Source organism: Lampetra fluviatilis, chromosome 10 (assembly GCF_964198595.1).
Source record: "Lampetra fluviatilis chromosome 10, kcLamFluv1.1, whole genome shotgun sequence".
Lineage (NCBI taxonomy): Eukaryota > Metazoa > Chordata > Hyperoartia > Petromyzontiformes > Petromyzontidae > Lampetra > Lampetra fluviatilis.
Window position 1 is genome coordinate 5,734,052 of NC_136284.1, and position 25,361 is coordinate 5,759,412.

Here is a 25,361-nt window from a genome sequence, read left to right on the forward strand (position 1 = left end):
GGGCCAACCGACCTGCTGATGCTGCTGGACGGATCATCACGCGTAGGACACAAGAACTTCCAGAACACAAAGGTCGCTGCCAAGCACATCGCTGACCTCTTGCTGTCGTCACGGTCAGTGGCTCCCGTGGTTTCTCTGGGGTCAACCCTGTAAGCGTGACCTTGTTTAAAATAGGGGGGATATAAAACGCAGGGGGGTCATGACACAGTCAGTATTGAACACGCTTTAAAGAAATGTTAAACAGAAGTGTAACGAAACTGATTTTGTCTTGTCATTATTCTGCTCTCTCATCCCCTATATGTATGTATGTTGCACGTATTTTGCACCGTATGTAGCCACCCCTGCTAATTTGGAGGTATAGATATGACGATGGAAAGCTGCAACACCTATTGCTTAATTGCACTCATCTTTTTTGTACCAAGGGTTTTGACTTTACGATAAGAATTTAGAATAGGGGCTGAGTTTTCAGCAGAAGGGGGTGGTGGACGGGGTGAGGGGTGGTTATCCTCCTCAAGACCTAACGGCCCTACAAGACAGCACTGGGCACCAATAAAGCTCAGCCCTCTTCACAAAAGAGCACAGGAATGGAATCTAAAGAACACATTCCGGACTTGAAAAGGTACGGGCAAGAGTTCCACTTCAAGGTGAAAATCAAATGATAAATTAGACTTAAAATGTAGCACAGCCTGTAGGGAACCTGTATGTAGGTCATCATTTGCACACAGACGATGTGTGGTGGACTGCCAATGCTTATAGGATAATGCGACTTTGCGCCAAATTAAAACATTCTTCACCAGATTCCCAGAGCGACCCTGTCAGTGCTATGTGCTGGGTGCTTTGAGTGAATGTGTCGTGTATTCTCCCGTCACAGTTTCAACGGCAGCTTGCCAAATATAGCGTGTGATGAAGCACCACTAGCGAGGCTGTGATGATTGCAATTTGCATTTAAACTTTCATTCACAACAATACACAAATAACATGGATATATATTTAGGTCATCTAAGTCATTGATAGAGGGGTGAGACGATGAAAAAAGCAAAGATCCTTTGTGGTGTGATGGTGAGCACACTGCATTTGCAATCCAGAGGTCGCCAGTTCAATTCGATCTTCCAGCACTGCAATTGAAATGGAAAAGTTTATTACCCCCCCCCCCCCCCTGCTTCTGCCACGGTGGCGAGATGCTAACTACCTCGCCTGGTATGCACGAGGGCATGGGTTCGATCCCAACCCTGATGCCTGTATATTTGGAGTTTGCATGTCTCTCTCTCTTTCTTTGTGGTCGTGTCGATTTTTCTCTGGGTCCTCCGGTTTTCCCCTCGACATTTAGAAAATGCATTTAATAATAATAATTCAAATTTATAATGCACATTCCACCCTAAGATCCCGATGCGAAAAGCAGGAAACAAAAACAAAACCAGGACAACCGACCAAACTAAAGAGGGAAGACCATTTTAAAGAAAATGAGTTTCAAAGCAGACTTAAATATATCTACTGACTCCGATTGTCTGCTTTCAAGTGGCAAGGTGTTCCATAGCTTGGGTGCCATGCTAACAAAAGCTCGATCACCAAAAGAGCATAACTTAGACCTGTGAGTGCTGAGCAGTTGGAGATGAGAAGATCTTAAGGACCTTGATGGAATATATAAATGCATTAGCTCCTGCAGGTAATGTGAGGTGAGTCGTTTTAAAGCCTTATTGGTTAATAGCATTATCTTAAAATCCACTTGGAATTTGACTGATAGGCAATTAAGAGATAAGAGGACTGGTGTAATGTGCTCACGGAATGGTGTACGTGTAAGTACACCAGCAGCTGCATTCTGAACAAGCTGGAGTCTGCCCAGTACTTTGCTCGGTATCTTAACCAGTAAGGCGTTGCAGTAGTCGAGTCGAGATAACACAAAAGCATGGACCAGTCTCTCCAAGCAGGTGACAGGAAGCGATGCATTCTGGCAATATTTGTCAGGTAGAAAAAGGACATTTAACTACCTTAATATATGTGCCTCAAAGGATAATGACCGGTCAAACTGAACACCAAGGTTTCTGACCTGTGTGGGACGGACATCGTGACCATCAATAAACAAACGAGCGAACCAATTTTAGAAAGATGCAGAAGGGAGCCGATGAATATGGATATTGTCTTGTCAGCATTTAATAGCAAAAAGTTTTGGCACAACCATGAAATCACTGCTGTTTGCGATGCAGATAGTATAGAAGATGCTGTTGCCTAGGCTGGTCCTAACCGGATATAAATTTGAGAATAATCTGCATAGCAATGGTAGGATAAGCCAAGATGTCGGAGCAGAATACCCAGTGGTGCAATGTCGATGCTAAAAAGTGATGAGCCCTGTGGAACACCACAGAGAACCGGTCTAATTGGTGACTTCAAGCCATCCTTTGTGACGAAGTACCTATGTTTCTTTACGTAAGAGTGAAACCACAAAAAAGCTATGCCAGAGATCTCCATTGAAACTTCCAGTCGCTCAAGGAGAACTCTGTAATCAATGGAGTCAAATGACGTGCTTAGATCTAGCAGAATGAGGAGGCTGACAAAAGCTTTCATCTACTGACGAAAGTAAATCGTTGACCTCCCTTACTAGAGCAATCTCGGTACTATGCGCAGGTTTAAACCCCGATTGAAAGTGGTCAAATAGATCATTTGAGGCTAGGTGCTGATGTAAACAAGTGACCACAGCTCGTTCCAGAATTTTAGACACATACAGAAGGTTGGATATTGGGCGAAATATTTCTGGAAGCTCGGGATCAAGACCTGGCTTTTTAAAAAGTGGGTTGACTGCAGCCATCTTTAAAATGTCAGGAACTGTGCCCGTTTTGAGGGACCTGTGGAGAAGATTGAGGATTAACAGCCTCGATATAACAGAATGGTCCCTAACAGCCTTGAAGGGAAGGGATCCAGTGGCAGCAAATAAAGAGATGAGTTCCGTTTAAAAGTATTTGGCAGCTATACATTCCACATGATTAGCCACTTTGTTGAGCTATTATCATTTGTGGCCAGGTTGCTTCTGAAAAAGAGCTATATAGCTTAGTTGGCCTTTTCTGGTACAGTAAAATGAAAAAAATGTGTTGTTGATTAGTTTAGAATAACTGGGTATACCACAGTTAGTTGATTGGCAGGATGTGCGTGGTGAGATAAAGTAGAGTACAGTACTCCCACATTTTCCAATAAATACCCCCTAGAGGGGCTCTATATAGCTCTCTCGAGTAGAGGTCCTTTTTCGATCTGGTAAAAGTGAGAGCAAAGTATTAAACAAGGACTAAAGGTTATATTTAATATCCAGCGCCTGACCATACATCAGGTAGAGCTTGAGAAAAGGCCAGCATTGACAAAATGTCACGCGTCAAGATGTTTTAAAAGCTTTGCTCTCTTACATTATTTTTTGGGAAGGATACCATTACTGTAATTTTATAATTAACTTCATTACCATAACAACGCTCTGACCTGACTGAATGAAAATACCACCGCCATTACGCGGATCTTAATCATTTTAAGTAACACATTTAAGTGCTTATGTCCCTTTTCTTCCACATTTTAATGATGGTCATCTATGCCGAATACAATATAAATAATTTTATTTAAGGCATGTATCAGCTCATTGATGCCATGTCTATTTTTTTTTATTAAGCAGATTAGTCATATTCAAAGAGCATAAAATATGCAAAGGAGTAAAACATTAAAGGTATAAAATTCCACGTATAACCTGTACCGAACATTGTGATAGGTGTGATGACACAATATCACCTGCATTATTAATACAAGTTACATTTTGTACAAGAAGAAAGCCATGTTATTACCCAATATGCATTATTGTGGAGCATCATGAATAATAACATATGTAAACAGACCTCTGCTCAGTGTCTTCACACACATAATGGTGGCCTGCTTGTTTACATTATGAGTATTGTATACATTCAACGAGGCAGCCTTATAGCTTTTTGAAAGAGTAACCGTTGCTCCCTTCTCTTTTTTTGCCCCATCCACCCACAGGACTGGCAATGTGACGCGAGTTTCGGTGGCTCAGTACAGTGGCTCGGGGCCCGAGCAGGTGGACGTCGCATTCAGTGGGGAGCACGAGGTGGTGGAGACTGGCCTCCGTGAGATCCAGTACTCAGGGGACCCGGCCCCCGTCGACCTGGCTGCCACCATGAGCTTCGCTCAGAAATATCTCAAAGAGACGGTGATCATCGCCTAAAAAAAGCACACACGTTTTTTTTTTGCCCTTGCCACGTGATATATTACTGCAATAAAATGCAATTTGGTTTTCATGCAGCTTCTGATTGCAAGCATATTTAGTCTATGAAAGAAGTTTTAGGGCTCCGTGTGAAACTGTGGGGCTCCATGTGATTCTATGGATCTTTCTCGTAGTCCATACGATACAGTACAATTTGGTTATAGCTTCCGAATGAAATTGCATCTCAAGATGCTGTACTAATATAGTGGGTAAAGTAAATGTTTATGACCAAAACACTGAATGCACCCAATCTTTTCCAATTTCAAAAGCTTAGCAGGGTTGATCATAGCAGGGTCGGATGAGAAGCTACCTGGGAATATTTCTAAGCTTGGGTTTCAAGGTGGCTGACGGATGAGAGAACTTCAATGGAGTGTTGAATTTGTGCAGAACTGAGTGTTACGCCTCACGTGTGTTGGATTTTTCCATGATTTTTTATTCGTGGAATTATACAAATGCATTAACCTCCTGAAGAGTTGAGACTATGTGAGGCTTTCCTGAGTAAATAAACGACATTCATATATTTAATGACATCAAAAGTGATTTGTATGAGTACGAACAATATGCAATTTGAGGTGTACGTGCTTCAAATATATTTATTTGTATCTGCTTTAAACATAAAAACTAAAAACTATTTGGTGATACAGCATATAACACTTCGTTTTCGGCAATGGCTCTTTCCATGTGCTAATAATGGTCAAAATGTCACTGATTACTTATTTATTTTCTTTTTCTTTTAAATAAATAAGTGTGATGGCTATTTTAATAAGGATGCAATGTTTAAAAAGGAATTCAAATGTTAGAGAAAGTACTGCCATTTATTTTATGGTGTAAATAAACGCTACTTAGAATTCGCTTTTTTTCCTGTATTAACTGTACAGTTCCTTTCGATTTAAAGCTTTCGTGACTGCAGGGATTCATCTTCTTGGTTCTTTCGGTAAAGTCACGTAGAAGGGAAATAATAAAATAATAATAATAGAACATAATAAAATACAATTCTCACGACGTTTCGGCCACAACGCAAGCAGCAGTCCTCAGGTGTAACCCAGCTTAAATATACGCTGCCAAGCTTGGTAGTGTTCATTCAGACGCTGTCTTTCCGACAGACCTGTTCTTCACCTGAGGACGGCTGCTTGCGTTTTGGCCGAAACGTCGTGAGAATTGTATTTTATTATGTTTTATTATTTTATTATTTCCCTTCTACGTGACTTTACCGAAAGAACCAAGAAGATGTACAGTTCCTGTTTTAAATTGCACTGATGCAGTTGTTGACACTTGCTCCTTTACTGATGCGAAGCGTGGATTTCCCCTGTGCCAGGTGCGAGACGAGACTCGGCAGCAGGCTCTCGTGTTCACCGACGGCTGCACGGAGGGCGGGGAGGACGGCAATAAGCGATTGTCCGAACAGGCGGCTGAGATGTTGAAAACTGGGATGTTGATCTTCGCCGTGGCTGTTGGAGAAGGACTTAGCCAGGATGGATTGCTCCGGCTGGTGTCTGGTCAGAATGAGAGCACGGTCCTGGGCAGCACTATCCGTACAGAGGACCGCATAATTACAGTGTCGGGTTATGCCACTCTTAAGCTCGATATCACATGTCGCAAGATAGCCCGCACCATCAGCACGCAGCAGCCCCGTGTTGGTGGTCAGGAATAGTAAGTACGACTGTGTAGGTGTTTATGGTTGCGCTTTATATAGTTCTCCAATGTATTTTGGGGTTTTACCACTTGTTGTTGAGCATGATGTGCGACGTTTAACTGCACGTGCTGGTACAACCTGAAAACAGAATGGAGAGGCAAAAGTAGCGGCCGCACAATTGTGCTGGACAACTCTTGAGGCGTTTGGTATTCCTTGTTTATTCACACGGTGAAGGGTTATCTATTCGTTTTAGGAGTTATTGTTTCTTATTACAGGCGACACTTGAGGTTGGCGTTAAATTTACAGTCAAGGTGATTCAAGTTAACACTTGGATGGGCAATTAACCATACGCAAGCCGGTCCTAGTCCACTCTATCAGTGTGGAACCACAGATTATCAATGTAATTATGGTGAATCCATGTTATTGGTATCGAAATGTCAGCCTTCGGATTGCTACATCAATTCCTATCATACTGGACATAGGTGGGAACGTTTTTAATTGGCTGAAGCAAAATAAGTGGGATTCTGTGGACAAATTAGAGGTAGCCACAATTATGGGCCATACACAATATAAAGTTATGAGGGCACCAAGTGGCCAGACACTTCTTTGGCCACTTTACAGTGTAAAAGTTATGAATTATACAAACATATAACAAACAAACATGTTAAGCTCAAAATAGAGGTGAAATTATATTCAGGATATGGGACGTGAGCTGATAAAAAAATAAAAGTTTCCACCAGGGGGCTCATACCACACTACACCACGTTCTAAACTGCATCCAATCCAGGAAAAAATGTTACGAACAGCCAACAACATCATGTTGACAAGAATGCACTTGTATCAACTGCTTTAGCATTTAAGAAAATGTAAATTTAAGATGCAATTACGCCCCCTGGTGGAAACAGCGAAGTGCTGATAATCATGCTCGCCAATTTTCATCTCCACATTTGTGCCATGTCCCCACCGACACAGCCATCTGATCAATTAACTTTTTGATCAAACAAATTATTTGATGATGCTGCGTTAGCAATGGTGTACAAGCACAATAAAAAAACTGAACACAATAACACTGCGTTAAAAGAAAGCATTTATTTGATTACTGAAGGGTTTGTCTATTCCTAAATAGCTTGATATGCCAATAAATAAAAACTGGTCATCAGAAAACATTTCTAAAATATAATTCTCATCAGGCCCAATGGTGTTAAGTTATCTACTCTCTGTGGCCTATTTATGTGCTATGAAGGGCGTTCTTTTCCTTGTGCTCAATCCACGCTTTCGCCCTTTATCTCTTCTCGCCGCCTTCACTAGAACAAACTTCCCCTCCACATGAAGCAGTCACCTTCGCTCACTAGTTTCCGCTCCACACTCAAAACTCAATTATTTTCCCCAGTTCACCCCACGACCCCTTAATCCCCGCCTCATAACCGCCACCGTTTCTTTCGCCCTCTTCATATTCTCATTACATGGCTATCACTCATTCTCCGTTAATTCAATCCATTCATCATAATTTACTGCCATCAATTTAACTTTCACAGAATTCACGCATCATAGATTTGCCCGTTGCTTCCTCTCATCTATTTCATTCACCTCATCTCCACCATTACATCCATATGTACAATTGTTAATTCTGTGCAAAGCGCCTTGATTAAGGCGCTATATGAATTCCTCTAAGATAAGATTAAACGTCGCCTATTAATAGTTTAGTTTTAAGGCCACACGCAATGCTATTAACGAATGGATTTAAGTTTTTTTTTATTGAATTCATGTGCAAACCTGACAAATCGTATTGCACTTTGAGCCCAATTTCATCCAGGTTTAAAAAGCATGCCGTGTGATGACTCAAGTGTTGACGGTGAATTCAATAATAACAATGATTCGCGTTCAATGTATGTGCTTCTTGTGCTTTCCGTGGCTAATACAATACATTCAATTTCATCATTGCGATTGAGGCTAAATTGGGACGCAGTGGTTAAGATGCGCGATAGCCCTCCATGACACAGGCCGCCTAAACGTGCAGCAAACAACGGCATTCCACACGTCCACCCACATCGGTGTGACTGTGTTAATCTCCCACGTCTAATGAATGTTACCTGTCAACTCTATATCAGTCCCTACCTCATTAAAGACAAATTCACACCGTATTGGTCACCCCGTGCCCCTTATAAATATGAACGTTCATCCTACAAAGTCCCATCACAAGGGAGAAACACAAATAGAGAAAGAAAAAAAGTGTCCGTATTGAAAACTCAATTTCCCTGGACAAGAATACGAGTAAAACGTATGGGTTGACAGGTATGCGTCCAACACAACACACGGACCGTTCTTCGTGTCATTATTCCCAACGCACATCATGAGCAGGGGGCTCTGCGTGTTGGCCTCATCGGGGCGCAGCAACAGATCCACGTGGCAGGATAGAGAACGAGGAGCCGCGGTTGCCATGCTTAATGCTACGGTGTAGAGATCTGGAAACTCCAATAGGCTACAGATATGGGATTTTTTTCCCCCCAGGATCAAAGTACTGTATTAAAAATAAGAATAGTGTTTTACCCATTCTAGCAATAAAACAGCAAGTGTTAAGATGTTCAAAAACCAAATATAAACCTTTTGCAAGGAATCAAGTCTGCATTAACAACACGTACATGTGGTGAACATGCCATCAAACATGTTCTCAAATATATATGCATGGTCTTTTAAATTGATTGGCTGACACCAGAGAGAGTCGCCTTCTTTCGGGCCTCGTCTCACCAGTGCCACACCAGAGGACAACGCCAAAAGGCGAACAGTACAGAGGCAATGCACTACTATAGCTTGCAAAAGGTTTCTATTTGGTGTTTGAACATCTTAACACCTCATGTTTGATTGCCAGAAATGGTAAAAACCTATTCTTATTTTTTCATAATTCTTATATTTTCATAATAGGCAACTCAACATAACTTTTTACAGTTTTTAACGCGACACAATGAAATCTGTTTAAATACGCCTTTCCCCAGAAATACTTTACAGGAATGACGCACAGTGAGGTTTTTTTTTAAGATTAAATATATCTGCGTAGCTCATTAATCTGCGGTTGGAGAAATCGTGGAACGGAGTCTGCGGCTAAATCTCTTCTGCGGTAAAATAAGCAGACTAACATCATCCATAACAGGTTTTTTGAGGGTTAGATCGCGTAAATATATAAATATAAGCTTTAAATCGAAATATATAAATGTGTCGATAAAGCCGCCACCATCTGATACAGCCAATTAGTAAGGTTTGTCACGTAAACAGAAGTTTAGTCAGGTTTGTCACTAAACAGTAAGGTTTGTCACGTATACAGAACATTCGTAACTGGTACAGCACGCCGGTGTGTTGAAGAGCAAATCCACAACATTTACATTCTAAGAACGACGTTTCGCCAGTGATTGCAACCAGCATCATCAGGCGGCAGCTAATGACACGTGTTTGCACCCGGAATCTGCAGAGGCAGAACGAGGAAATAGATACCCTTTTGTTCTTTCGTTAAAGTCACGTTGGTATAAAATAAAATACCTACGTGACTTTACCGAAAGAACCAAAGAGTATGGATTCCTGCAGTCACGAAAGCTTCAAATCAAGATTGAGGAAACAGAACCTCGCCGTGACTCTCACGGAGACGAGGAAATTCATGAGCGGCGGATAACGCGCGTCTGTGGTCTGTTTATTTGATTATCTCGTGAGATATGAAGCGTCAGCGTTGTAGCTACTCCACTTTAAAAAAAAAAACAAATAGAGCAACGCGGTAAGTTCGCGCCTGCATGTGAGCAAACGGAATAGCGTTACGAAACCAGCAGTGAATTTCGCCGTCGGCTGCGTACGAATCTGCAGCCCCGAGGATCCACGCAAATGGCTCCGTGCCGGCCGAGCGAGTCACGTGATCACAACACTTGCTCAAGATGGTGGCGCCCATGGCGGTGCGGCGTGAGCCGCGTGCAGGAGGCTGAACTCGCTCAGTTAGCTGCCGAACTGCATTGATGTGCGTTTTGTATTCGTAGAACAACAAGAAAACACGTATTCTTGGTTATTTCGGTAGTCACGTAGAAAATAAATAATAAAATTACAAACTACACAAATTATCACGTTTCGACTGCAACACAAGCAATCATCAGGTGTGAAATCCACACCTGATGATTGCTTGTGTTGCAGTCCAAACGTCGTGATAATTTTTATTGTTTATATTTCTATTATTTCCCTTCTACGTGTCTTTACCGAAAGAACCAAGAATATGAATTCCTGTAGTCACGAAAGCTTTAAATCAAAAAGAAAACACGTGTTTCGCATCCGGAGAGCATTGTTGTGTGTACGACTGATTAGTCTGTTCGCTTTGTTTTTTCAAAGAGGTGTCGCCCAATCTGGCGAATACGTTTTGTCATACTGTATAAGCATGTGGAATTACATGGAAATTGATTGCGATGGCAGTGGTGCACACTCACATTAGTATTGCCTCGTTAAGTGAAGACCTGTCCTGTTTTGTAAGACCTCGTTAAATGCGTTCCTGAAAAGTACCACTTTGGGCAAAAAACACGTTTTTCGAAAATATTTTAAACCGGTAATAAGGTCCTCATTCTCCACAGGTAGTATCGGTCAACTCGGGACGGTTTTGTAACTTTACTTTTAAAACATGAAGAGCCACTGCCTGAAACGTCAGCGTGTTTTATTTCCTGTAATAAAGCAACTCATTAAAAGGCAAAACGATGGTGGCCAAATTATCAAAAGGTGGAAATGGTGATGACTTTTCCGAAGGACCTTGGAATAGAGGTCAAGAAACAAACAGTAAACTGCTCGATGATTCGAAGGAAGGGGTGCCAGCTGAAGTGAAGGCGAAAGCTCAACATCAGACATCAGTGTACGTTTGAGTCAAAGATCTGCCTTTTGGCGTATAAAGAAATCGATCAGAGTTAATATATTTTGTATCATTACAATGATTGCGTGTAAATAAACACGCCCTCTAAACGTCCCTAGCCAAACTACTCGCAGCTTCTCGGTTGGTGAGCCTTTGTCCATGACGTTGGACGCCTAAATCTAAATCAATGGGTATGTTTCCCTTGCACATTTAACGATGGAAACGAGACTTCGGTTAGTAGGGTACAGCTGAGGACACGCTTTGGTCACAGGTGATAGATCACCCAAGTGGATGAGCGTGCTTTTAAATACTGCACTGTGTAATGATGGTTTAAAGCCCTTTGTCAGTTAACTTGCTTGAAGGCTATGTCGGTTATTGGGGTTTGTATTGCAATATATTACAAATTATAATGGTTTTACACAATAATATAGGTTAAACCTCTGCCAATGAAATTAGTAACTTCCTTGGTAAAGACAAACTCAAAGCGATACGTAAGTTCCAGGAGAACCTCGAGCTGGGAGATTGTGATCAAGGTTCAATCCCAAAAAGATAAATTAGTTTTATGTGGCAATTACAATCCAAGCATAGCAACCACTATTGCAATCGGAGCATGCATGAATATCGTACAATAGTTATAGTAAATTCTACTCGTGAAAATGTATTGAGGTCATTTGCAGACACTGACCCGGCCAGGTACAGTAATGTAGAATTTACACAACTAGCGCAATTTACAATTAAGATACGTAATTTTTTTTGCAGGGAGATACTTTGAAATTAATGTTATTAACCCATTTCTTTATATTGTCTTACTGTGATACAGTATTTTTTAAGTTACCATCACCGACTTTGAACTTTAAAGACTAGCCACTAAGCAAACCATAACCATTTACAACACATCTAGGAGTTGAAAACAAAACATGGGTTGTGTACTTAAAACAGGGCTAATTAGCTTCATACAGTTTTTTTATGTTTTAAACAAGACAGAAATCTGCATCAATGCGATGAAAAGTACTGTACCTATAATAGTTATTTAGTTTTAGATCTGTTGCTCATGTTGGGCATCAAATACACTCTACACATTTCCCAAAGCAATGTGTACTGCTACAATTGCAAAGATCGCTTACACGAAACGAATGATTAAGCTACAATCTGGTTATTTTAGATTTTTTTTATTGAGGTTTTGTTCATGTTGAATACAAATCCACATTAAAGTACAAGGAACACATGGGCACGGTGGAAGTGCGTTGTCTCATGCCGGCTAAAACCTAATGGGATGAAACACAGCAAAACCCATCACCAACCAGTGGTGGAAAAGTGAGGATTCACAAGACCAAAGCCAAGCCAAACACACGCCCCGCCAGCGTGGGAGGTGTTGCGCTAATGCTCACAAAAGAGGACATGGAGAAAGAGCGACACTGAATCAAAGCTTGTATTGAAAAACATGCATGAGCTATATCTAACCCTAGTCTTCAACCTAACAATCACTTAAATGATCGCAACTAACCACAAATCTCGCTCGAACTTTAATTCTAACTCTTACCATAGTGCTCATTATAACCACAACCCTCTTCTGGAACCTTAGTCACCCCAAATAGTCAGAAATCTTAAACCAAACCCTCTTCCTTACTCGATGATGCCAACATCCTTTGAAAAGCAATGTCTTTGTAAATAAAAATGGAAAGAAGTTGGGAATTGCTTTCACATTTATCTGCTATTTCTGAGCATGTCATTTTAAACTTTACAATGCCACACTTAATATATTCGGTAGGGGCTTGCGCGGAAGGCACCATGCCCAGTCCAGTCCTCACCTCTCCTGATCTTGGCTTGAGTTTATGTTTGAGCATGGGAAGATTTATCCCAAATTTCAACCTCCACCACTGGTACATTATTTTCCTTTCACATCCATACGTGTTTCACACTCGGTGCAATCAATTGCCAAACACTTTTTCACCGCACAAGCTAAGATATTTACAGTTTACCATTACACTGAAAACGGGGATATTAAAAATGATAGAAATAATAATTTAATGGAGTTGATAAAAACCTCACATTGCTACTGTACCAGAAAGACCAATATTTAAAATGGTCTTGTAAATATCTTAAAGTTAACTTTTTAGGTATCTTCTACGTTGACAGATGAACAAACAGTAATGGCAATAACTGGAATGAAACAAGAAACCAACAGTAAATATTGTAACACAACTAGTTTATAATCTTATTTTGTTTTACAAGTCAGTCATCTTTCAGCTAAAGCTTATAGTTTTAACCATGGCCAATAGAAATCTGATGACGCACCAACTCCACTGAACATAAATTTGGTTAATCTTTGGATTAACTGACAAAAAGCATACACTTTAAAAAATTCATTTTTTTTTGCTTTTGTTTATATCACTTTAACGGAAATTGGTCGTGAATCAGATTTCTAATCTGGCCTGGTTGTAACCCTGCATTTCATCGACTTATTCAGGACCCACAAGTCGGCCATCACCACGCAAATGTACTCCTCCAAATGAGAGCAGAATGATCACAGCACTGAGTGTGAAAATGCCTCACTAGTCACAATAGAAACTCGCAGACACAACCAACGACGCAATTAAATGAGCCATTTATAAACACCACTTCCATGACATCTGCTCAGGTTAAACATTTTAGTGACTGCTGCCTGCAATGAACAAGAGCTGCAAATACCACTGCTTTGCTGAAATCACAATTCTGCTTCAGAGGTTTTACAAGGCAGCTTCACATGTACAAACCTTTTTCTTACGTACGAAAAATTCATAATATACAGAAATTCTGCTGTCACTGCCCGATTAACTGTAATCCTCAAAGCTTGTATTTCAAGAACTTATTTTAAAAGATAGGTCTGAGATGTCAGTTGCACACATAAAATAATTTCAATAAGCAGAAACGTACAAGAGACATCACAATTTATATAAAAATGTTATGCAGTTTTTACAGCATTTTAATACTGTTGACATATCCAGCTGGTTAATTTAGTGATTAAGAGTCAATACTGAAGCTACCATAGTATAATAACAGCAGTGCAACTACGACACACTAAAGCAATGCTGGCGCAAAACAACCTTTTCAAAGAGCTTTGGGAAGTTAAGAATATCCTTGTTAATGGCTTGAGGAATGTATACATAACAGTTTTTCTTCCCAAAGCAACCAATCTCTAAAAGCCTGTATTCTACAGCCACAAATTGTGTGCTTAACGCTACAGTATATCCCATGCAAAAATGGCATTATGGCATATGTCAAGAGCAGGAAAATAAAGTAAAAAATTAACACGACAATAAACATGGCTTAACTAGCACAGAGCACAATTGTTTCCACAAACCTATTTACACACACAACTATTCTTATTTGTTCTCATTGTAATCTGACTATAGTACAACAACGTGCATACGATTTGTGTGGTCTAAATTAAGCTGGCAGCGATGGGTTTCTCACTCCTGTCGTCTATGGTCAATGTTCGTGATGTTTAAGTGCCCCCAAATGAGTTATGCTCCTCTCTTCAGATGCATCAAGTATCTGATTTCCAATTTGAATCAAACATAAGTGGTTTGTGCGCAGCTTATATCTCGTATACGCAATGTACACCTAAGCTGCAACCAGGAGAAACAAAACAATATATTAGATATATTACAGAAAATGTCAAACACAACTTAAGACGACACCCAACGAGGCATACAGACGACACATGGCTTCAACTATAATGTACCTTGGAAAGCCTGTTATTGATCTTCAAGTGTGTTCAAACTGAAGTTGCAGAACTTTTTAAAGTTTTGATTATTTTCATCTGAATAATACACTGTTTAAATAAGAACATTAAAAAAATCCGAATCTGTTAGGAGCATTATGTACCAGTTTTATAGTAACAGAATGCCTCCACATCATCGGCATGAAGAACACTACAAGCAGAAAATAAGTGCCTGAAACAAAAACAGCACCGTCAAAGTTTAATTTCATAGCGAGAACATTTAATTACCCAACAACACTATTGCTGAGGCAAAAAAAGCATTTTTCCATTAAATACACAGCTAGAAAGCTTTCTTAATATGGTCCCTAAATTTGTATCCACCAAAACCAAGAAACACTGCCTTGGTTACATTAATATGAAAATGTGCTTCATACTGCACTTGAAGACACCCAATACTGCTTTATTGTTGGTGAAAAAATCCTGAAATTGTCCACTTAAGTCAAGCAAACATTCCTTTTTAATGCAAAAAAGTGTTACATTTTTTCATCTTGTGTCGAGCATCTTTCGCACGTAAAAAAAAAATGCAGTCCAGTGCTCAATTTTTTCGACCTCATGCGAAGTTCCGCCAGTCGTTAGCGCACACGTGGCTTGCGCACGTGACTCGCGCAAGGAGACACGATGATGATAGCGGTGTTGGAAAGGCTGTCGCGCAACTAGCGGCACTCATGCCTGCGCAGCGCTGTCACGGGGACGCGGCGGGCACCGTCATTGATTTGGGGTGAGGTGTGCGGAGGTCACGGCAGGCAACGGCCCCCAGAGGGCGGTGGGGGAGGGGCGTCACTCTGTCCCCACCACCGCCGCTGGTTCCCCGTTGGTGCCACCGACCGTGGCAGACTCCGGCTCGCGCGACGGGGAGGGTGGCAGCGTCACGTCGGCCTTGTTGCCGGGCTCCTGCTGGGGATTTCCACCTGGGGGCCTCCCAAGCTCACGTTCCAAATCTACTATCTGTGTACGTGGCAGAGGGGGGGCACACATTTACAAATGTACGTTACTTACTCTAGAACTCCTTATACAGGAGGTTATTCTGCCAGCAGTGGCACAACTAAGTAATTGCAGGGCTGTACCTTTATATTTTAATAACACGTGCCTGTGCCTATCAGAGCAATCAACGCTGGTGCTAAAAATACTTTAACTGTAATTACCCCAAACAGCAATGCACAATTGTTAACATTATGATCGTCTATGATTAAATTATCTGGAAAATGCCAGATCTCAGATACGAAGTAGGATTGAGCCTCGACATTGCTGGATGGGTGCCAGAGCTCACTGGGCTACGTGGTGGGCAACAGAGGGTAGTGTCTCAAAATCCATTGTTGTGCTGTACTCGTATGCTTCGACATGTATGCTCCTGACCATCAACCCAAAGTGACCAGCCACAACCCGCAGACATGGGGAGGCACTCATCCAGCAATGGATTGACAAAATGGTCGTACATGTACACGTGCATATGTACAGTATATGTTTAATATACTAGGTGTGATTGTAAACTTTTTAGAAAGCACCCCATGGAATATTTAAACATACTTTTTAACATATACTGTCAGTATCTGTCGAACAAAAAAAACTATCCATTGTCACAGAAAATTCTCGAGATACGAAACAAGGATGGTCTGCTACTCAAGATGGGAAGCTGTACATAAATGACAAACTGTAGAAAATATTCAATGTTTTATGTTCAAACGTTGGTAGTGCTTGCCCTTACCCGGCTCTGCAGAGTTTGTATTTTTTTCCCAAACTCATCTTCCATTTCCGAAAGCTTTTTATTCTGCGTTTCCTCGCGCTTTGCAAAATCAGTTTCCCTGAGAAAAAGCAGATCACAGTAAATACACTTACATAACACATTTTCTAAAATGAATGCTTATGTTTGAATACATTAACTAATTATATATATATTCCTGTATTAGAAATCCAATTGGTTATTGCCACACTCTTGCATTACTATGTTATTTGAATTCATAGGCAAGAGAAATTTCATTTCAAAGAAAATCGTTTACATAAAATTGGCCACACAAAACAATGTAAGTTGTAACACAAATGGCGTGTGGCCCTAGAGTTCCATCGCACTAATTCCCTCTCAAATGGCATTTGTTTAAGGTCCCCAGCAGTCTCTAATGTACCTCGGGCTTTAGACAATCAGGCTACACCCACGCAGGCAGGACACCACCGCGCCCGAGACTAGTCGAGACAGGCACGTGCGTTTATTCATCGGCTGGCAAAAGTAATTTAGAAAAAGAGTTGTGGAATGCGCAGGCTCACTTTTGCTGGTACTCCTTGATGAGCTTCTTTGCCTTGTTGTACTTCTTCTCCAGCACCTGGTACTGGGCTTGGCTCTCCTTGAGGTGCTCGTTCACGCTCTGGCACAACGTCTGTGCCTCGAGCCAGTACCCCTCGAGCTTGCTCATGCGCTCGGCGTTTTCCTCCATGTTCTGCTGCAACTGCAGTCGCTCGGACTCCCAACGTTCCTTCTCATCCTCGGTGTACGCCAGCTGGTTGGAGACGCACCAGGGATCGGAGGATTAGCACCGTGCACGCGAATGGGAAGCAAAAAGTTAAAATACAGATTGACTAACGATGAAATCCTTCATTATATTACAGTGAACTCCCCATTATCCATGTGCAGATTATCCGCGATGTTGATCAACTCGGCTTATCCTTGCCCTTTACCAGCACTGGCTTAATTATTAACCGGCTCCGCACTGATAGAGGCTCAACGACTCAATGGGCTCATGTAACCACATACATTTTAGAAAAGTTAAACGATTGCTGTTAAGAAACAATAAAACACATAGATGACACAATCCACGCCTTTATCCCCATTCTACAGCAGTAAACGATAAATATAGTTTTTATAGCCTAATTTACGTATGTTTTGCATTACCAGTGTTTTATCCAGGCCATCCCTACCTGCCCCAGACAATTGAGAGTTACCAGTAGCTTAATTTTCTTCAGTAAAGCAAAGCTCTATTAAGGCACTTGCATGTTGGGATTTGTAATATTGAAGATAATCCTTAAAATTATCACACAGGTCAACGATATCATCAATGAAACGAGTAAAAAATAATGTCCAACCTTCTTCTTTAACTTGGAAATTTCAGCCTCCGTGACAGCATGTTTGATCCTCAGCTGGAAATAGAATGTCGCAAATAAAAATAATATAAAACTCTGCTTTTACCTTATATAAACAGGGACATTCTGACAAAATTACAGAATGAGAAAATTAAGGTTGAAAGTTATTTTCTTCGGAACAAAAGGGGCTTCTATTCAAACCTGAAAGTCAACACATTGGTCAATAACTCTGTGGACTTAAAACGAAATGCATATTATAGGCAACATTTTGGGAAAGTCCTTCATTTAGGCAGTGTTATTGACTAATGTGTTGAGTTTTTTGTCATTTATGCTTTTGCACCACTGTCAATGCAGCATCACAGTTTGATTCCAAATTGTATGCCTGTAAGCACAAACATTGTACATTAAAAATTCCCAATAATCTCCCATCGTACATGTAGCAATTGTAGGACAATAGTAACAGTCATGCTGCAGAACATTAAACCAACACAACACTTTGTCAATCCACTGCTGGATGACGGCCTCCCCACATCTGTGCAGGTTGTAAGGATTAATTGATCATATTTCACTACGCTGATCAATGCGGGCAGAGAGCATTAGTGTAGGAGCTTACAAGTGTAGAGGAGTAGAGGAGAGTAGTGGCGTCGTGTGCGCTGTCCAGTGCGATGACGTCACGGGACGTGGGGTCACGCGCGCTGGACAGTGCACATGACGTCACGTCTCCTAAGGTACTTAAGGGATACCCCGTGACGTAAGCGGGGTCACTGTGGGAACGGGTAGAGTAAGCAGGGTGAAGAGGGAACCAGGGGTAGAGAGAGGGATCGAATAGGGAGTCTGGGGAGAAGCCGGTGGTAGCCGTAGAGGTGCTTCTCTCTCCGCTCGGTGGAGTCGGCAGAGTCCACGATCCGACACGAGAGAGAGAGACCGGAGCTAGCCGGCAGGGACCCGGACTCAGAGTAGGACCCCTAGCCCCTGGGAGTTGTGTACGCTGTATAATATTGTAACAGCTTTACTAAACCCTGGCAGAAGCCCTTAACTTACCTCCGTCTACGAGTACGTCCGTCGGAACTACTCAACACAAGTACAGAAGAGCAATAACAATTGCTGCACTATCCACTACTACCCAGAACAGAGTCCTGCAAGCCCTATGACAGCCTGCGTGTGCATAATGGTCATCCAACCAAGGGCTATATATTCAGGCTCCACCCATACTTAGTTTTTAAGACAGGGCGCATTCCAAGTAATATGGTGTTAGCATGTATGAATGTATGTTGAACTTATTTCACATCGTACATAACCAACCATGCTAACCGGAAGTGTGGGGGGGGAGAAGGTCAACAAACTAAACGCAAAAAGCTGTTCTAAGGAAATGAGTTTTCAATTTAGAAACTAGCGACATGGGCTGGTGATTAAGCACGTGAGTCCTCACCTCCTGGAACTTGCGGGCGAGCGTGCTCGTGTCCATCTCGCTGGGCGACAGCATGTCGTCCCCCTCGGCGAGGTCAAACACCTCGATGGCCAACCTCCCGGCGTCCGCACCCTCTTCGTCCTCGTCCGTCGCGTACTCGCCCGTCTGCCCACGGCACGGCCGCGTTATTATTGTCGCCCGTCACCGCCGATCAATTTGGCGCGTACAGTCAACGAATTCAAACTCGTTAAACGCGGCATCGTGGCTGCGGGCGAGTGTGTGCACGTGCGCACGCCTGTGGGGTCGCCACAGCGTGCGTCGCGTTCTCAATGCCCCCACAGAGAAGCTTCCATGGGACCGCGGCGAGAAGCGCCGTTAATTATCGACGACAAACAGGAGGCAGCATTTTCTGGACCGAGGCAGCAGCGTTCTGCGCATTTCCCGAAAGGTTAAAACAATGGCGATGTCAAGCAAAAGAGTCAGCCCGGTAATTCCATCCAGCATGTCCAAGACCAGGGGTGGAGAAACGTTTTATTCCGGACTTTCAAATACCTTTGGTGGTCAAACAAACGTTAAGCGTTGAATATAGTGCAGCCATGATGCTTGCAGTGATGAACAAATATCGTTTGTGGGCCTTTTCGGATTGGTAAGTTTTGTGTGGCTGTAGGCCGTGTCCAGTCCGCACACCATAGGTTCCACCTCTGCCTTAGACAAACAGATTCTAGCATAACTTCCATTTTAATACAATTTATTAGTAACCACCAATGATAAGCACTCAAGCAAACATGGGAAGGTTTTCCTCCATTTCATAGAATTTCCATGAGGATGTAACAATCAGCGAATACTCGCACAGCAGACCATTTGCGAGGGAAGACCATGAGCACAATAAGCACTGAAAAGGAATTTAAATTAGCAGGGTTAAATCGCCATAGAAAGCTCCCAGCATTTCCTAGATTCAGAAAGGGCAGAAGCAAAGACATCGCACAGACACAGATATCGGGCGAGCGCTATGTGGAAGGACACAAACCTGAATCCCCCTGCGATTATTGTTGTTATTGTTGTTGCCGTTGTCTCGGTCGTAGCAGCCATAGGCTAGTTGCTGCCACTACAAGCGGGTGGGATGGAGAGGGACGAGGAGCACATGCAGTCATCGACTTATTGGGAAAGAAGGAACGGGAGGGTTTATATGGAATGCGATTATTACCGCATTCTTACATCAATAATAAAAAAAAAGAATTACAGAATCGAATTAAATGCCAACAAGTTTTGGTAAAAAATTTAATCGGAGAATGAATGATACATAATATACAGCCCTTTATTAATGCACTGCTGGATAGAAGTCTCCCGTTGCCTTTCAGTCATGTGGATTGTTTGACTCTAGTTCATCAAGCTGGCCACCACCACCGCTGCGTCATGGTGAAGGAGGTGACCAAGGACCAGTGTGGATATCACTCGTCACTGATGTTAGCCGTGGCCAAGAATGTAACTCGGATCGCTGGAGTCACAGATCAGTTGAGCGAACCACTGCACCGCTGCTCCTTCCCCACTGAAACATGTGAACTTGAGGGATTATTAAACATGTATTAAAAAAAAACACAATATATAAGATAAAGGCACGAAGGATCAGCATACATTGATGCAGGGAATTAAAAAAAACAGCATCTTATGGTATTGTGGAAATGACATTGGATACAAAAGTGGAAGAAAAAAAACACAAGATGGTGCAGATTCAAAATGCACTTCTCAAAGCATAAAAGCCTCTTTGTGACCATCATTGTTTACAATCCTTCCAACCATGGCTTAGCGTTAAAAAGCCCCACACTGTCCGAGATGACAGCCGGCAGTCTATGCACAACAGGACTAACAGGTCCTGAGTAATGTTGAGCCAGCACAAAGGCACTTGGCGTTATTTGTTATACAGCAGGACAAAGTGGTGGACTGGTATTTCATTTGGGCGATAGGGTGCCAATTTCCTTAATATATTTTCCAGTTCTGAGGGTTCAAAAAAATATTTGTTTGGTTACCAAGTGATGAACATCGCGAGCACCACAGGGTATGTGAAAAAGTATAAGCACCCCTGGTGTGGATAACAGGCAATTGCAGGGCTCTCGGGGGTAGTTTTGTGATATTACATTCCTGAAGCTGGACCTGTCATGTGGTGATGCACTGCTGTTGGCAAGAGTTCCAAATTAAATATTGTTCACCAACAAGCAATACTTTTTCTGAATGATTTCTTTACTACCGAGTAAGATGCCACTGAGATTAAAAGGATATTTTAAAAGGGAGCCCATGGGGAACAAAGGAATGGTTTTATTCACTTCACTTATGGTAACATGGTCTGCATTGGCTGTAAAAAAAAAGGGATGTGCATAAGGGCATGGCAAAAATATCCCAGTAGCCCAAAGCAGCATGTCCTCAACAGGCTTTGTGTTTATCGCTCACTGCAGAGGTTCACAGTTCGAATCCAGTGGCTTAACCAGAAACATTCACGGCCGTCTGCTTCATAGTGGATGTTAGAGATCCTTTGACATCAATCACAAGAATGGGGCCATTGTGTGCCGACATCATGCTCCAAATTTTCTACATTGGAAAATTACCCCCAATTTACTCAATAGGAATATACATGGCAATTGTCACCACTTACTTTGAAAACTTGCCAGGACCGTCCTGAAAATTAGTGCAATGATGACAACGATGAGCCTATGGAAGAGCCAATGATGACATCTGAATATTAAGAGCTGGATCAACTGTGAGCATAGAACAGGGCAGCTGCCTATGAACCCACAGTGACCGGAGGACCATTCCAACACAGAGCTGAGAGTGAGGCACGACAATATTTCCCCTTGCTCACGGTTAGGGGGTTAATATGAGCGATGGCAGCAAAGATGGGCGTTTAGTGGAGTGTATGTGCGCGTCTCAAGAGAGGAGAAAAATGAGACTGAAACGTACATCCACGTTGAGAGAAAACGAAGCGGCCTGGACGGGGGAGGAAACAGTTATGGGAGGTTAATGGGTGAAGCAACCCCTGCACAGTAATGCGGAGCTAAGTGTTAGGTTTACAGAAGGAAGGGAAATTCACTTCCCCAGGAATCGATGGTCGATACGCAAAAGTGGCTTACCGCGTAAAAAAGGCGGCTTTAAACGAGACTGTTGCCAATCGATAAGTTGTGCGGTGTTCCTGCCCCATGCGAGCTCCATCCCAACTCACCTCCTCCTCTTCGTCATCATCATCCTCGTTGTCGTGGTAACGGGCGTACTGCTGCTCCAGGAGCTCCCTCTGTCGCCGCTCCTGCTCCAGCGTCTGGCTGATGAGCCGCGCCACCTCGCTCTCCTGGCCCGGCCGCTCACGTCCGATGCGAAATCTGCACACCCCGCCCCCCACCACCGTCACGGTACGCACCAATATCAAGTCAAGGTTATTTTGTTTAACCAGGTGAGAGCTCAGACAGACCGGGATAGTCTCATGTGCAAGCAAATGGAAATCAGACCAAAAACCAAGCCCCAAAGCGCAAGTTGACTCGGGCAAATTATTTTTAGACTCATTACAATTACATGACAAACAATCAACAGATATGTAATGATATGTATTAATGCACGCCAGGACTCAGTAGTCCGTGTCAACATGTGCTAACTAGCGTTTCCGCGATATAATCTTACATATGATGCCAAATTTCACGATGACGATTACCACAATATCAGTTCCCCATAACTCTGCAAACAAAAGTTTTTGTGCTTTGCTGAACTTTGAGTACGAAAAAGAGGTTACTGAATTGCAGTTCACCAAACAAGCCTGCCGCAAGTCTTTCTAACCGTTGCAAATTTATAATCTATAGTTCACATATACATAATGACTAATTAATAATTTAATTAACAATAAAAATTATGACTTCACATTGCTTTGCATGACGTCAATTACTCCAAAAAACATTTTGCAAAGTACTAATTTCAATCGATAATAGATATTTACATCTTTCATTACTGAAGTTTGCTATTTCTATATATATATTTTGTCAGGAAATGAAAGAAACAATGGAGCGGCAATAATTGCAACCTAACATAATTTAGCAAAACAGATGATACGATTATCGTGGATCTCATGTCGTACGATGCATCGCGGTATCGTCAGCAGCAACCCTCATGCCAACGTACACCATTGCAAGGCCTATGCTTTGTGAAAGGAAGATATCGGGCATGGAGGCTATCTATTCCATTACATGTTGACCAACAACATCTGCTGCTACTGCTGCTTAAAATTACGGACCATGTCTGGCAGCAGAACTCCCCAACTGAACAATCTAGCCGAGCTCATGAGCGACTCGTGGTTTATTTATTTTAAACTCTTGCTTGAGGCGGACAACCATGTTTTAAGTGGTACCACTGCCCTTGTTTACAACAAGACTCCATTAAAAACAACTAATTTAAATATTTACGCGAGCTAGCTACTCAAAGACAAGGGGTCGTTGTCATGAGCATACTCTGTTTTATATGTTCATGTACTCTTACCGACTGTTGGTTATTGTTATTAATTTACGGACGAAACACTGGCTGTGCTAAAGCAAGGCCAGGTACAGTGGAAGTGATGTTCCGAATGAGAGGTTGCTAAAGGCACATCAGCTTCACCTTGCCACCGTTGTGGCCAAAACGAGGGTTTGACTGAGCGGAGCTCAGTTTCAGGAAATGAGCAGCCGTCTCGTGTTTCAAGGGAAACCCCAAATGCTCAGTTTGATATTTGAAACTTTCCGCACAAATAACCATATATGCCTCAGAGTACGCATATTATCGTAAACGCGACGGGAGTGTAAAATATTGCAGTGCAAATGTGATACGTAATGTTGTTTTTAGAAAATTGTCAAAATACTCTCATCTGAATAAATATAATTCGTAAATCATATTAAAGTATTACAATCTCAGCAGGCTACGCTTAGCATTGCAAGATGAAGTTCCCAATTTAAAATGTTTGCATAATTGTTTCGCTACGCTTTGTGTGTAATATGTATTAATATATAAAATACCACAAAAACACAACATTTTATTCAAAGCCCAGGGGACACAGTAATGTTCAAGCCAGCATTGAACAGGGCAAGTTTCCATAACGCATTTTATACTCAAGCAGTGAAGGACCAGACCGTGCGGTGGTTCTGCATTTCACTCGGATCCAGTTGAAATGAAAATACAAAGGAGAACCAGGGCAGCCCAAGGAAGGCACAATATCCAAATCAAGAGCCAACCCGTGACAAGTGTGGAGGGGGGGGGCAGGTTTTTGCTCTAAATCGTATATCTCACCACAAAAAAAAATCTTGACACTTTCTAGTATATTTGTTGTACTAATCTCAGATTATGGGATGCCAATGCAGGTCAGGCGGACAAGAGAGGATGATTGGAAGAGGCAACAACAGTGCTCACGCAGCTACGCTGATTGTGTGCGCAAGCTGGTGCCGTACACAGTGTAGACCGGCACAGTAGCATGGTTTTTTTCTCCTTATTTGGCTAGGAAACTAAGCTACATAAAACGCTCTCATTGGCAAACTACACACATTAATATAAGTAAATAAACAAATAAACGCATGCATTTGCATAATCCCCCAGAGCCTTGGATAATGGGAGATTTGCGTGCGGGTGGGTCGGTTGGTTGGGCAAACCAAGAGACGTGAATGGACAGATGGGTCCTGGTATCAGCAAGGGGCACTGGACAGGGCATGTGAAAGCGGCGACTTGTTTATTTAGCTGGTGCATCAAAAGTCAGGACATCTATCGAGGGAAGTAACACAACTCTGCTACCCTACCCATCCTCTGACTCAACTGCATAGGCTTAATAACAGCGACCATCGCAAGGCTGTCAACCAGTGCTTGTTACCAGCCCAGAGATGTGAAAACAAGAGGCTGTACAGGTGCAGAGCGTGCAAAGCAAACAACGACTGCATTTCTCAGCGAGTTAATGCCAAGTCAAAACACGTGTGCACTTAATCTAATGCAGCAACAACAATAATTTAACACATAGGCTTTTGCGGCCAATACCATCCATAATACAGTTTTGTTGGGTTAGATCGCGTAAATATAAATGTGTCGTTAAACCCGCCACCACCCGACACAGCCAATTAGCAAGGTTTGTTACGTAAACAGAACATGCCAATTTAGTTACTATCATCAACCTGATGCCAGTTATAATTAATGGCCAAACGTCGTACTCAGATTGTAAACGTTGTGGATTTGCTCTCCAACACACCGGTGTGCTGTACTAGTAACGAATTGGAATGTTCCGTTTACATGACAAACTTTACTAATTGGCAGTGTCGGGTGGTGTCAGGTTTAACGACACATTTATATTTACGTGATCGAACCCAAAAAAACCTGTATTATGAACAACAATAATTAATGACAACTTAGTGG

At 42.2% G+C, this 25,361-nt stretch overlaps 2 protein-coding genes across 3 annotated transcripts in view; one reads left to right on the forward strand and one right to left on the reverse strand.

Moving 5' to 3' along the window:
• LOC144934310 (collagen alpha-1(VI) chain-like) lies at positions 1–6,314 on the forward strand. Its single transcript, XM_078859987.1, has 3 exons — positions 1–113; positions 4,003–4,192; positions 5,562–6,314. Exons 1-3 carry the CDS (start codon positions 19–21, stop codon positions 5,895–5,897), a joined length of 621 nt encoding a protein of 206 aa, XP_078716113.1. The 5' UTR covers positions 1–18; the 3' UTR covers positions 5,898–6,314.
• Positions 6,315–11,900: 5,586 nt separating this feature from the next.
• Positions 11,901–25,361, reverse strand: part of LOC144934477 (neurabin-2-like) — a 41,560-nt gene continuing 28,099 nt past the window's right edge. For both annotated transcript variants that reach the window (XM_078860278.1, XM_078860277.1), the window contains 6 exons: positions 22,183–22,336; positions 18,996–19,139; positions 17,570–17,623; positions 16,757–16,986; positions 16,203–16,299; positions 11,901–15,445 (listed from right to left, as the gene is read on the reverse strand). In XM_078860278.1, coding sequence (XP_078716404.1) covers positions 15,278–15,445; positions 16,203–16,299; positions 16,757–16,986; positions 17,570–17,623; positions 18,996–19,139; positions 22,183–22,336 — 847 coding nt within the window. In that variant the 3' untranslated portion in view covers positions 11,901–15,277. The remainder of the gene's footprint in view (positions 15,446–16,202; positions 16,300–16,756; positions 16,987–17,569; positions 17,624–18,995; positions 19,140–22,182; positions 22,337–25,361) is intronic.

Coding starts and splice junctions, on each gene's coding strand:
- LOC144934310 (XM_078859987.1), top strand. CDS start 19: ATGCTGCTGGACGGATCATCACGCGTAGGACACAAGAACTTCCAGAAC. Junction 114..4,002: donor GACCTCTTGCTGTCGTCACG/GTCAGTGGCTCC, acceptor ATCCACCCACAG/GACTGGCAATGTGACGCGAG. Junction 4,193..5,561: donor AGAAATATCTCAAAGAGACG/GTGATCATCGCC, acceptor CCCCTGTGCCAG/GTGCGAGACGAGACTCGGCA.